The sequence below is a fragment of the Podarcis bocagei genome (assembly GCF_964188305.1).
Source record: "Podarcis bocagei genome assembly, chromosome: 14".
Classification (NCBI taxonomy): domain Eukaryota; kingdom Metazoa; phylum Chordata; class Lepidosauria; order Squamata; family Lacertidae; genus Podarcis; species Podarcis bocagei.
This window is the reverse complement of record NC_138139.1, coordinates 28,207,094-28,221,537: the sequence shown is the minus strand read 5'-3', so window position 1 is coordinate 28,221,537 and position 14,444 is coordinate 28,207,094. Positions and strand designations below refer to the sequence as shown.

The following is a 14,444-nucleotide window of genomic DNA, read 5'->3' as shown; positions in this document are numbered from 1 at the left end:
CACAGCCTGCCTGCGAGCTCAGCGGGCAGCGCCTCCGTCCGCAGCGCCCGCCTCGCGGCTCTCATTCCCTGCCCCTGCCAAAGCTCACCCAGCCAAGCCGCGCTCTCCTTCCTGCCTCGCTTTGCTGCCTCCTCCCCCCCCACCCCCAAAGCTTGGAGGTTCCCCGGCAAGGGGGAGGGAAAAAAATTGAAACTTACACTTTCGTGCGTCCCTCCCGGCGTGACGCTGCGCGCTGACGTCACGGGGCTGTAATGGTGGTGTGCCTCGAGATTTTTTTCATCAAACAAGTGTGCCTTTGCCCAAAAAAGGTTGGGAAACACTGCGCTAGACGAAGAGAATCACGGAACTGATTCTTTTCGTCTTACGAGGCACCACTGTACTTAGTATGAAGGACAGGAGGAGCAGGAAAAGACATAGAAACAATGGTTTGCTACCTTAAATTTTCAAGCGCTCTCCACATTAAACATTAACTGACTGACCTTTGTTTTTTGTGTGCCTTGTCTCATTTGTAATGCTTTTAAATTTCTCATTCCCAAACTGCAAGTACAATGCCCACTCCCTACTGCCCACCGTGATGAGAAGTGTCATTTACCTTATCAGAGAGAGAAAAACATGGAAACCCGTGGGCTCAATGTAGCAGGTACCTTTTAATTTCACAATTAACTGGACTTAAAAAAACTGAACCAGTCCTAGAAGATTTCTAGTCTTACACGGTTCTAGATCTTTATCGAGCACCCACAAGCTAAGAAAGAGGATGGGCAAAATCCTCCCCCACCCCAAAACACCATTCAGTCAAGTCACACTGAAGATAATTGCACTCTCAGGCAGTTCCCATTTACTGCAAAGGACAATATTACTTCCAGCATTCAAACACACCAAACAGCACTGAAAGCAGAGTACAGCGTTCCTTGAAGCCTGACGAATTGTTGGAAAGTCTCCTAAAATTCTGACTCGACAGTTGTTTTGTCAGATGTAGAAAAATCTCGACAGACATGCAGATAAAAACCATTTGAGTTGCAGTAGATACATTTGGTGAGTAGGGGGGAGCCTTGTGTAGATGCTGTAGCCAAGTGCACACTTATATATGCTTGCATCGCATGACAATAAATGGGTCATAAATACACTCAATTGCAGCCCATCATCTGCATGCACTTGACTGTACCACATATTCCAGGTAACAATATAGGAAGATGCCTCATACTGAGTCAGACTATTGGTCCATATAGCTCAATATTGTCAACACTGACTGGTAGCAGCTCTCCAGGGGACCTTCCCAGCTCTACATGGAGTTGGTGGAGACTGAAGCTGGAGCCATCTGCATTCAAAGCAAGCTACAAGACCCACATCATACAATGTATTTAGCAGGTGGTACCCAGACTCACGTTTAAGTGCCTGATATAAAGCATTCACCTTAAGCTAAGAAGCAGAGCATCAGCTACAGGGTTTCATCAGAACACTTGTCAATTTTGACTCCTGCAACTACACTGTGACCAGACTTTCCAAAGTTAGCAAATCTCCAATTGTTTCAGTGTTTGGAATGATCCTTCCAATTGCAACAAAATGGGACCACATTTTATATTAAGTTGAGCCAGTTTCATTATACTTTTAAAAAAAGAAATCAGTTTCTGATGCCTCCAAGCTAGATTGAACTTAGAAAGGATTCCTCTTTTGTGTTCCTTTTATTTAGATTTTACTGACATTTAATAAATTATAGTCGAAGGAAACATTTCAGCCAGACAGTAATGGAATTCACATGCATGAAACAGACACACTGAGACACACACACAGAAAGAGATCTATAAATACATATATACACACACATATACATATGAACAAACATTTTAAAAATTCAAGTCAGCTTTTAAAATGGCGAAGGGGACATTTGAAAACCCACTTAGAACATTTATACTGTCTCTCAATTAGTTGAAAAGAAATGATTGTTTCCTATTAAAAAGTGGTGGCTTGATATCAATGCAAAGTTTATCTTAAAAACAATTTTGAAAACAAAGCTGGGGGGACAAGATACTAACTTCTGCAGCTATGGTTTAAAGAAATCGCTAACATGGTCTTTGATAAAGTATAGCAAAAAAAGAAAAAACTATAACCAACCCTGCTACCTCCCTCCTTCCTATCCATTCCTGATTTGTTGTAAACCTAGATTTTTAAAAGCTAGCTATAAAGTATTTTCACAGCAGAGAACAGATCTGCACTCCAATGAGGGCTCTGGGATACATCAACATGGCTGTTTGGCCCTCCCCTTCTTCCTCCCATGTACTATGAACAGTTTCCCTTTCTCTCTATTTACATGTTCTGTCATTTAGTAAAAAAGGAAGTGTTTAAATAATCCCCAAGTTTCTCTTTCCTAATTAATCATACAGGTTTCATGGTAGTCGGGGGGGGGGGGAGACCCACAAACACTAAAGGAGAATTAAATATAGTTTCACATGCTCAGTCAGAAGAAGCCAAAATCATTCAATAATTATTTTGAAGCCAATAAGCAGGTGGGGGGGTGGATCACCCTCAAGATTTTAACAAATTTTGGTAAATTTGAAGGAAAGGGGGAAGGACTTTGAACTTAAAAAAAGAGTTGTGTGGGGTTCGGCCACTAATATAGCCCAATCTGATGCAGGTGTGTTCTGAAGCACAAGTGCGTAGGATTGGAGCCTATAGTTCAAATATGCTTGCAAAAAGGACTCTGCGTGCTATTTGTTATTATCCGCTGCAAAATACATCTTTTTCAAATTATATCATCTCATTTAAGTCCTGATAGCACAGTGCGATGTAGGAGTTTCACAAAAGAGATTTTTAAAGTCCCGGGGAAGGAAGTTTGAGTGTTAGGCCAATGTCGAATGACCTCAAGAAAGCAAGTCTTTAACACAGAACATTTAACATACAAGAAAGGATCACCGATGCCTTTATGGCAGCAGGATTTTAAGAAGCCATTTTGCCTCATGCAAAAGCGGAGAGACCTTCCAATGGTAATGCTTCAACATGCAGGAGTGTGGGTATTTTTTCCCCCATGAGGAGAACTGATGAACACACAAACAGAACAATATGGTGTCTGGTGAAGGAACAAGGAAGGTTCCGAACAGAAGTTCGGAACCAGAAGAAAAAGCTGAAAGAACATTCCAAGAAGCCACACAACCAGTTTAGCAGGCAGAGAATGCTGTGGAATTGACATAAATTACAAAGAAAGAGAGAGGGCCTGATCCACTGGCACAAGACTAATTCATTTCAATGGTGCTTGTGCAGGAAAATATTCCCAGAGGATTGTGCCCTAAGGAGGAAAACCATTCCCTCCAGTTATTGTGGGTGCCATCTGTCTTCCCTGGAACTAGAAGCCTCCCAGAACTTTTCAAAGCTTCAATCACTCCATTACTTTTCCATTAATATCACTGTGAAGAAACAAAGTGATGCAGTTAAAAATCAAAGCCTTAAAACAAACGAACACTCGAGACAGAAAGGGTGGTGTAAAATCTTCCGTATCCAAAAATCTAGGTTGGGAGCTTTTGTCATTTTTTTTTACCAGTCAAGCCATATTTGTTTATATACAAAAGTACAACTGAAAATATAGTTTTGTTCTCTGTACATATCTTAATATTTTTTTCCCCTACAAAAAGGAAAAGCTCGTCTGCATTTCTAAACAAAATAAGATAAAACAAAACCCCAGATCTCTCCTCTAGCTAGTCCAGTGAAAACTCAACAAGATTCAGTCCAAGGAAATGATATCCGGCATGACGCCAAAGAGAGAGGCTGGGTCTGTGTTACTTCTGTTGGCCACGGGGTGGCCATGGGTCTCTCGCAGGCTGTTGGAGGACACGAGGCTGCTGTTGCTGCCGCTGTTGCTGCCGTTAGTGGCTGGAAGGGTGGCACTCCCTCCTGCGTTCAACTGATCCAGGAACATCTGAGACGAAGCATAGGGGAAAAACCGGGAGTGCAAAAGTTCTGGGTCATCTGAAGCAGACACGGCGGCGGCTGCAGCGGCCAGAAGAGAAGTGCTATAATGCTGGAGATGTGAAGGAGGACAAAGGGCAGCTGTGAGGCACTGGAGAGCAGGTTTTAATAAACGGTACTCATGCATGTTTTTGCTACTACTCCACTGTTTTTATTTCACGCCCTTCACCGTAAGGGTGGGTTGCAGCAATATGCGCACACAATGATAAAGACAAGTAAAAGCCGTTCCAAGCAAAACCAGCACAGAATAGATAAAACAAAAGAGGTGGGTCCACAAGGGTTAAAAGGCCAGGGGGCTACCGGCCAACGAAGAGGGGATTCCAAGTACTTCTGGGCAGCTCAGTTTCTTTCCAGAACTGCCACTGTTACAGGTGCCATGTAATTATACCTGCTCCACATTTGTACGAAACCTGCATTTTAATATAGCAGCACCTACACTTTGGAACTCCCTGCCGACTCACTGTATTCTTTTTGGCACCCACTAAAAACATTTTTGTTTTGTCAAGTCTACCCAGACATGTAGAATGTTGGTGCATGTTTTAAACTGGTTTCAGATTGTTGCTGGTTTTGTTTTCTTTTTGAACATTTTAAACTGATTTTACTATTGTAAACCGCTTTGATACAATTTATACACTCAAGCTGTGTATAATTTTTTTGAAATAATAATAAATGATAAATAAAAGGGTCATCAAAACTCCTGCATGCAGATCACAGGCATGTTGGGTTTGTTGGGTGCAGTAATTGGACACAGAACTAAGTGCCCCAAGAATACTGGTTTTCTGCAGTCATGCTCTAGGAAAAAGGTCAGGCTCAAGGTTTCACTGAGAGGATTACTGAAATCAGAGGAGGCAGTATAATGGGGAGGAAGTGAGACCTTGACTGTGGGGAGAAGCCCCACTTCCTATTTACTAGACTTTACTGGCAAAATGCACACAGAGTCCTTTAGCATTTCCTCAAGGAAGAAAAAGACCTGAATGCTTTTTAAAAAACAAGTTAAATGATCAGTTTTAAGCAATACTTTTGCCGTGCAATCCCAGTTGTGCAGGCTTGCTCCCCTCAGTGATGGAAATCAATGCTAGAATAATGTATTCTGGCAAAGATATTCTAGCACATCAAAAATAATTTATAATACTGCCTGGTGGTTTCAGCCACTTGACATTTTCAATTTGGGATACTGTATTAAGAAGAAATTCTCCCTATATTGGATCAAAACTACTCCCCTTTGTGACTGTTCTAGAATCATTTCCTGCCTCCCATTAGCAGCTTACCTGATTGTCTCCTGGTAAGAAAGAGAAGAAGTCCAGTCCTATTAAAAAGGCAAAATGAAACAGGTTCATTTTCTCAAAACACACACCCCAAAATCAAACAGCTTTAAGCAGAATATAGCACAGATCCTCATCACTCTTGCTAAGCCTCCGGCCTTCCTCAAACAGTGCTTCTTTTAAACTAGGAACAGGAAAAAGAAAAATATGTTAAGTATGTTGGTTTTTTTGCTATAACCTTTGGTGACAGGCCTTGTGAAGCCATGAAAAGGGGCCAAACCTTGTAGGGACCATGCTCTGCATATCTTAGATTGTGGGCTCAACCCCCAACACCATCAGTTTAAAAGGACATTAGTAGCAAGGTTGTGAAAGGCTCCATCACTCAAGGCAAATACCTCACACTCAGTAATGTGGTGGCTGCTTCTCTACTACTAATTACAGTAACTAATTCAGTTTATATTCCACCCAAAGAAGCCGAGGGCAGCAAACATATCAATAATATGAAATATGTTTAAAAGCCTTCTGAAAACAATTGAAACATTCTTAAAAAGTTAAAATATCCAAACAGTAATTTCAGGTATTACTATTATCTATGATGTTTGTCCTGTCAGAAACCTACCTTGGAGGTCATAAGGCATGGGTGTCATATGGAACGGGTGCCTGTAGTCTTGTATAAGTGACGTGTTGATGTAGCTTGTGTCAACAGCCGGAAGGCTCGGGGTTCTTGAAACAGGAGAGACTTGATGTGGCATACTTGAAATGCTAAGAAGCAGAAGCCTGAGTTTAGAAGATGGGGCCTGCAGACTCCTCCTGCAGTATCCCTAAAGACTCTGTACAATTAGTTCATCATTAAAGGCATTTTTTTGAAGTAGGGTATTTCCACACTTCCCAAAACAAAATATACGGTTATATTAAATACACTCATGCCAATACCCTATTGTATTTTGATTAGTTAATCACCTTGGTTACAATGTCAGAGGTGTCATCTAGCTTCCACAATTGTCCCAATACTTGTTATAGGCCCAGAAACTGTACTGCCTCAGGGAAATTCTCAATTATTATTTGTTGTAAAAATGCATTGGATACAGTCTTTTTGCCAGAACCGTAACAACTTTCTTTCTTATGGGTAAAAGAAGCAACAGAAGGGCCACATTTGCCATTAAAATGCCACTGACTGCATTCCATGTTACTCATAATCAGAACACACCTATTGAAATTAATGGATCTGACTGACCGAGGTCCATTAATTTCAGAGAGTCTTCTCGGAACATAACTTCAGCTGAATGCAATACAATGCTTTTAAGCTGAAAGGTTTTGATGGCTTACAAGTTCCATGAAATGAAACAGTGAGCTCTGCCTACACAGCATCACATCGAGGGCTCTGAGCTGCAGCCCACCACTTCCCAAGGCAGCTAAGTGTCTCCTCACCTCTTATTGTTAATGGGTGATGCAGGAGACAGGGAAGGGCAGCTCCTCTTGGCCGATGGCTCCTCCTCTTCTTCATCCGATGAGCTGTCAATGGTTAAGTCAATCACCTCAACTTTCTTATTTTTGCTTGACTGATGAGAGGACACTTGATGATCCACAGAAGAACTTAAGCAACCTAGAAAGAGACCAGTCCAGTGCTGAAGTCCCAATTGGTAATTGCAACGTGTGTGTGTGTGTTAAAATACAGTTAAACAGCCATAAGATGCTGGGGGCTGAAAGGAGTTGTAATCCAAAACATCTGGAGGTCTCCAAATCAACCCAAAGCTGATCTAGATAATCAACCTGTTCCAGAACAGTGTGCCTCAAGAGGACTTGATAGCTTTGTAAGGTCTGCACTTAAGAATGACACACTTACAAAGCACCAAAATCATGAGCCAGAACAAAGAGGAGAAAATGAAAAAGTCAGAAAGCGGGAACAGAGCAGTTTAGCAAGTCGACTTCAGTAACTCACCTTCCACTCCATTAAAAGATGCAGTCACCTCTTGTGCCTCTTTTTTTGATCTCATAGGAGCCCAGGTTCCGTCTTCCTTAAACTGAATTTCATCACAATCTGTGCAGTATTTCAAGATTTCCATAAACAACCTATTAAAAAAGAGCCTCCTTAGAAACTCACCCATAAAGCATGGAGGAATTTGCACATAAGGAACATTCATGCTTCTGAAATCCATCAGAGGTGGCAAAAACACACAAGCACAACCTCAGTGGTTTCAGACCTTTACAAAAAGGGCAAAAATATTTCCAGGCACATTACTTGCTTCACTATACCCAGCTTTTACTGGCTTCCAAAAAGTACTTACCCATCAATTATTAGGTGTTCATAAGGAGCTTTGTTGTCGCACACAGGGCAAACCCAGGTGGGTTTCTTCTCATTCATTTGAATATATAAAGTGGCATCAAAGCACTGCAGATGTGAACAAGTCAGGGACCTGCAGGGTATCGCCAGCCGCATTTTACCAAGCTATTAAAATAAAAAGCGAAAGCATTCTTTTTATGCCTTGATTTACAAAAAAAGAACAAAGGACTCTGCTTAACAGAGATGCATTTTTAAATCATGTAACTCCAGGTAAGTCAAGCAAGAGATTCAGGTTACACATAAGAGTGGAAGACACACTCTCCTTCCATTGTCTGCATGAGCAGCAATCAGTCCACCTCCCCAATATGATCTTCCCAGTGGAGTCTCTTTGATCAACACCTCTGGTGTAAATATTGCCCAATATCTCAAGTCACAATTTGGTCCAAGTCCTATTTTAAAAACCATACACTACAGAACCATTTTCACAGCCTCAGAGTTCACAGGTTTCATCTCTGGGATTGTGTGCTCCGATTGAGAAAAATACCTCTCACCTCTGTAAAGCAACTTACAGAATTATCACTGTCACATTCAGCATGACGAAGGACAGCCTCTGATACATCTAAGCTAAATTATCTGTCCCATTTACAAGTCAAGGACTGGCAATGATGCCCCACTATCAGGTAGCAGGAAAATGAGGTTGCTTTAGGACAGGGTTGGCTACCCTTTGGGTGCCCCCCCCAATGTTGCTGGACTGCAACATCCAGCAAGGGGCACAGCAACTTGGACAAGGCTGTCTCTGACATTCACAGTGGAAAGAGATCCTTCCTGCTAAAATTTGACTTGATCTGCCCCATTCTACAGGCAGCTGAGGCTGACAAGAGCTGTAGGCTATGGGAGACTGCTCCATACCAATTACCTGGCCTTCTCACAAGAGGATATTGCCAGTTTCAGACTTCTGCCCTTCTGAACACCAAGACCCTTTGCATCAATTAACCTTGGGTTTTCAACTTCTATTCAAATTGGCATTGCTACAGCAAATAAAGCCACTTTAGAGAAGTTAAGACTTACTGGGCATAGAAGAGAAACTCTTAAGCTGGTTGTTGCTATTTCACTGTCAGGATCTGCAGTTAGTTTCTCTTTGACTGTCAAGGAAAGAAGAAATGGGGGTGGGGAGAGGAACAAAAGAACTATTAAAAGATCCATCAGACACATTGGTTGAAAAGGCTGGAAAGATCAGCAGCACAGGAATCCTAACTGGAGAAACCATCACTTGCTGTAGGTGGAGTTAGGAAGTTCTGCCACCTTAGAAGCCCCAAGATCAGCTGGCAAGACACCAGGCACTGACCTTTCACCCATGGGATACTGAAGGTGGGAAAGGGAGAGAAAGTCATGGAGGCAGAAACGGACCTAGACTGAGACCAACTAATGAGCAAAAGGAGAGAAAGGTCTGGAATAAACACCAACCCAGAAAGAACTATAAAGCATCTTGTGGCACCTAAGAGACTAGTAAATTCATTATGACTTAAGTTTTTGTGGACCAGAGTCCACTTCACTGGCTGCATAAAGGGTAATCCTAAATCCAGCACACACACTCATTCACTTCCAAGATTCAGCAACCCCAAAAAAACAGCATGCAGACCAGCCCACTCCAGTTCAGGAGGCTTTATATTCTGAGGTTTTTTCTTTGCAAAGGAAACTTAAGAGCTGGGCTGCACAGAAGCTGTGGACCCCAGATGCGGCAGAATTATCAGAGCATGGAGAGAACCTTCATTCTGGGCTCCTTGAACTTTTCAAGCCCTCATCACAAACAGCAGCATTAACTGCATGAGGAATAGCTATCACTGTGTCTGTCTATCTATCTGGACATTTATATTAGGAATATGCATGAAGTGGACATACTTAGTGCTCTAGAATGATCAGGATTCCTGATGCCTTTCGCTCGTAACCTCTGCAACAGGACTGTAGACGACAGTTGCTTGACAAGGTAGACTGCCATAGAATAATTCTGAATAGAAAAAAGCAAGAATAAATGAGAATCAGCTTGGCCAGTGAGCATGTGTCTTATTTTAACATGTCCGAATCCCACCCACCCACCTGTTTTTCCAGCCCTCAGGAACCAGAGGCAGAATTCATTGGCAACGTGTGCAACACAACTCTCATTTATGTCTACACAGTTCCAGCAGTGAAAAAAATGGAAGGCGCTTTTACTTTTTTGCTCAGGGTCGAAAGACAGACCTTGTGCGAAGAATCAGGATAAGAGTAGGCATGCCCTGCATGAAGCCTTTCACCTTATCAACTCACAGTTGGCAGTGAATTTGGAATAAGAGAACACCAAAAAAAAGTCTGTCCAAATGAGACTTATTATCACCCAATGATAATAATATTGCAATGACTAACTCAACAATTGTGGCCATTAGGGAAACTCAGCATGTTCCCCTTCCCCACTCCAAAATCTACCAACTGATCACAGTTTGGCAGGCAGGCAGAACAATGGCATACTGAAGTCTTTGGAGGAGACATAAAGGCATAAGGTGTAAGTACAGTTACAAGCATATCACAAATGTAAAAGAAGCTTTAAAAATACTAACCATAAGCATGTATTACTACTACAATATAGTCCTATAAAAACACTTTGTAAAAAAAAAAATCAAGGGCAAAACAAGCCCATTTTCTCTAATAACATTTAAAACATAAAGTTCTTTTATATTTTATAATGTGCTTAAGAAAGATATTCTTGTACCAGCACATGCAACACTAACATTGAATAATGTAAAAACTGTGGTTTACAAACAGCTTCAAAATGTATTGGCACTGATAGCAAAGTTAATTTAAACATATCTTCAAAGTCAATGCGGGGGAATTAAAAAGTAAATCTGTTACATCAGAAACAAAGTAATAAATATATTGATTTACTCCAAATGCAAGCCTGCTAGCACTGTCTTACAGAATTCCTATGCTGTAAATAGTGACTATATGGAAAATGATTTGTAACTTCAAAGAAGAAATTGGCAGTTTCATTTATTTATTATCTATATCTGCCATTCTTTTTGGCATAAACATCTAAAAATAATTTGGCTACTCTCAGAATACAACAGAAGCGAAAAATAAAATTATCTATTCAGCTAATCCAAATATAATAAGCAGATGGTACAGAAACATCCACTTCCAAAGTAGAAAAACCTATATACGTCACCACCATTTAACAGTTTCAATGAATAGATTGTCAGGTGAATGAATCAATTTCTCTTCGAATTCACCCATATAAAATTAGCCAATTCTGAAGGCATGGACATCACAGTACTCTTAGTTTGCCAATTACATTTTCCAGAAAACAGAAAAACCTGATTCTTCAAGAGACTCGGCTATTGAGGCAAGATGGTATGTTAGTGGGTTCCTATCGTCACTCCTTCTGTTCAAGATGTTGGTTGTGATGACATTCCATTAAAGGAGGCGTTGAATTTTTAGTGATGCAGTCAAAGTTTATTTACTTTTAAAGCTTGTGTTCCACAGATTGCCCCAATAAAGACAGCTGAAGATGCTGATTTCTTATCAAAATATGTGTGCACCTTACTGGCTTTCCCACCTTCCTGTTGTTGGTGTGCTCCTCCTCCCTCCGTGTATGCTATGAAAGTTTGACCAATAGTGCATTGCTCTGTGTAGCAGAAATTACTTTTAAGAACTCCAAACAAGCTGTCTTTGCTAGAGACATTAGAGCTAAATCTCCTGCTGCCTTGCCTGAAAGCCTCAAAACGAGTTGAAAGCAGAGGAGGGTGATAGTGGTTAATTTTAAAAAATTAACCTGGGGACTCAGGGCTGCCTAGAAGCCACATCCTCTGATCTAAAAGCCTTATTCTCCTGAGCTCAAATCTCTCAAGGCAAGGGTCTTTAGAAGCACAAAGGATCCTGCTGGAATCTGAATCCAATTCTGTCCAGCTTCCATAATTGTAGATACCATTGCTTTTTTAAAAAAAGAAGTGCCAGATATAACAAACTCATACCTTTCTTTATTAAGCATTGCTTAGTATGTTATTAAAAATGTTTCCCCCATCAAACTTGTAGAGGGCTACATGTTTATTTAATGCTTCAATTAGGGCAAAAGACAAGAGCTGCTAATTAACAGCATTATTTACTGACAGCTTGAATCTACAGAGCGTGGAACTTGCCCACAGCAAGTTTTGATGGAAATTTTGGGGGGTGGGGAAGAGAAGTCACATGGCACAGAAGCTGGAACAAGGTTATTATGCCTTTACCTGAATTACGTTGATCCAGACTGGAAATCTGTGTTTGAAAGTCCCAGATGGTATTGCAAATACTAACACCCACTATGAGACCTTGTAGAATTAATTACAAGTTCCAGAAGGCAATCATGTTTGAGTCTTGTGGCTACCGGACTGAATGTACCATGCAGCTCTATGACCCTTTAACTTATGTGGGGGCTCTAAATGTTAATTGCATGGAGTCAAGCAATGGCATTGGGATTGCTTCTTCTTTTGCTTACAGTAAGTCTTTGGAAATCCAATACTGACATCCTTTCTCCATCTTCTTATCTAAGCTTTCTGTTTCTCAATCAAGGACCTACAAAGCCTTATGCGGCTCAGACCCATTACCTCAAGGACTGCCTGTCCCCATATGAACCAACCTGGTCCCTGAAATCGACATCTGAGGCCCTTTTCCATGGACTTCCATGGGAGGTGCAGAGGGTGACAATAAAATAATGGGCCTTTTCAGTGGTGGCTCCCAATCTGTGGAATGCTCTCCGCAAGGAAGTTCGCCTGGTGCCATCGCTGAATATTTTCAGGCACCAGGCAGAAACATTTCATTTTAACCAGACCTTTGGCTTTTAACTGTACGTGGCCTTTGAGAATGCACGGGGTGTTTTAATGGTTTTTCCACCCTGGTTTTAATTTATGTATCTTTTTTCGTAAACAACTAACAAATTTAATACATAAATAAATCTGTCTATATTCCATATCTCTCTTACACGTCTACATACAGTCCATTCAGGGTCCCTACTGAAATGTAGCAAGGTAAACTAAGATATAGTCAGTACATAAAAGCGTAAGAAACTACAGAAAGATTTCCACAAAGGCATTAAATCTTGACAGTACTAGTCAAACTCCATGAATTTCTACAGATGCATACAGCCCCAGCTCCGTCCCACCCTTCTGATAGCCAACTGTAACTCACTCTTCCTATTTCTGCAGTCCACGAGACGACGATTGTGTTTGGTACTGTCGTGGACAGCCGCACAAGTGAGGTGATGTTGATTGGTCTGCTAGGTCGCTTTGGTTCAACCCCATTTTTGGTTGGTGGAAGATAGCCCTGAAACAACACACACATCACCGTGAATATGCAAAGCAACTTCTCTTTTGCCACCTTGTTTGACCTTGAATGACCTTCCAGAAGTCAGTTATATCCCTTTTATTGATAGGGAACTGAGGTTGAGATGCAGGCACCTGATGCCCAATGACCAGTGCCTCCCCTTACTCACTGCCTTCCATCTCTTAATGAATGGGAAACAACATCCAGTCCCTGATATCCTCCTATAACCTCTCAGGAGGAGGAGCAAACTGGACAGGAAGTACAGAGTAAAACGATTCCAAAGTCCCTCTCAGGATCTCCCACTCCTGCTCTCTTTAAATTTCCCTAGACCCCAGTCTATATGTGAGCGAGGGTATGAATGGCAAATGGCAATGAAACATTGTTAAGTGGGAGTCACAGAAGAGCTCATTTGCTTTTCTTGTGTGTCACTTGTTGAATCTTTCAATACAAGACTTTGGTAGCATTGCCTTGAATTATCCGGTGCAATTCAAGACACCACTATTCACTTCAATATCCCCCAAACAATTTCTTTCTTTTTCCCCCCAAGAAAGCATCTTTAACTATTGGCCAAATTTCTGAGGATACTCACAGGAAGGCTACATGGTTTTCCATTAACTTTCACGCAAAGATTTGGTGGGAAGTGATCTTCCTGTGGGCAGCTGGTCTCAGATAAGCAAAACCTAAAGACAAGACAGTGAGTTCAGGGACATTTTATATTAAATTCTATACAGGGTGCGTAAATACTACAAGTGACATGGGGAAATATCATTATCTGTGAGCCAGTGTCCCATAGTGCTTTGAAGCAGCCTTCACTAATCTGATGCCCTCCAGATAGTTTTGACAACAAATACCATCAGCCCAGGCCAGACAGCTATGCTTCCACCAGCTCTATCACTGTACAGTAAGCCCACAATTTCTCACTTTACATACACAATCACAACTTTACGTGAGTCAATATGGTAGCAAAGACCCCACTCCAAGAAAGAAAGAAAAAAACACAATTATGTAAGCTAAGAAAATCTACATACATCTTATTTTGCATCCAATTACCAAGTGTGTAAGGTATAATCTGAATTAAATATTTCAGACTTTGAAACCTGGGGGCCTCAAAAGCTAATAAATCAGACAGGCTACAGACTCCTATTGGAAGAGAAGCAAGACTGGGGCCCCCAGAGGGGAGCACAAAAGCTTCATTCCCCGAATGACAGATGTTTCTGAAAAGACACACTCTTATACGCGTATGGAGGCTTCCACAGATTGTGTAGAGCAGTCCCCATCCCAAGGCAAAAATGGGGAAACACCTGTTGTATGCACATCAGAGCGCCATGTCCTCTAGTTCAATCACTGGATGACCTAAAAAGGTATCGCCACCATTGGGAAGAGGATTTGCTTAAAGCCCCCAACCAAATTTTATTTATGTCATTTGTATGCCATCTCATATCATAAAACTTCTCTGGATGGTGCACCCAACTAAACTACAGAGTAAAACAGAAAGACATTAAAAAGTATTTCTGAGCCATCCCCTAGATTCCACCATGGATCCTGCATGTAACCCCTGTGGTTAAGGGCTCGTGCCGCAGGCAGCCTGTCACAGGCTTCTTCCACCTAACATAGTCCTATGAAAG

General features: G+C 41.5%; 1 protein-coding gene across 3 annotated transcripts in view; it reads right to left on the bottom strand.

Annotated features, from left to right (window-relative positions):
• Positions 1–377: 377 nt before the first annotated feature.
• Positions 378–14,444, bottom strand: part of PIAS1 (protein inhibitor of activated STAT 1) — a 49,615-nt gene continuing 35,548 nt past the window's right edge. For all 3 annotated transcript variants that reach the window (XM_081171145.1, XM_081171147.1, XM_081171146.1), the window contains exons 5-14: positions 13,409–13,499; positions 12,685–12,819; positions 9,397–9,502; positions 8,566–8,639; positions 7,502–7,662; positions 7,156–7,286; positions 6,645–6,819; positions 5,836–5,978; positions 5,223–5,260; positions 378–4,006 (exon numbers count right to left, since the gene is read on the bottom strand). In XM_081171145.1, the coding sequence (XP_081027271.1) occupies positions 3,710–4,006; positions 5,223–5,260; positions 5,836–5,978; positions 6,645–6,819; positions 7,156–7,286; positions 7,502–7,662; positions 8,566–8,639; positions 9,397–9,502; positions 12,685–12,819; positions 13,409–13,499 (1,351 nt within the window). In that variant the 3' untranslated portion in view covers positions 378–3,709. The remainder of the gene's footprint in view (positions 4,007–5,222; positions 5,261–5,835; positions 5,979–6,644; positions 6,820–7,155; positions 7,287–7,501; positions 7,663–8,565; positions 8,640–9,396; positions 9,503–12,684; positions 12,820–13,408; positions 13,500–14,444) is intronic.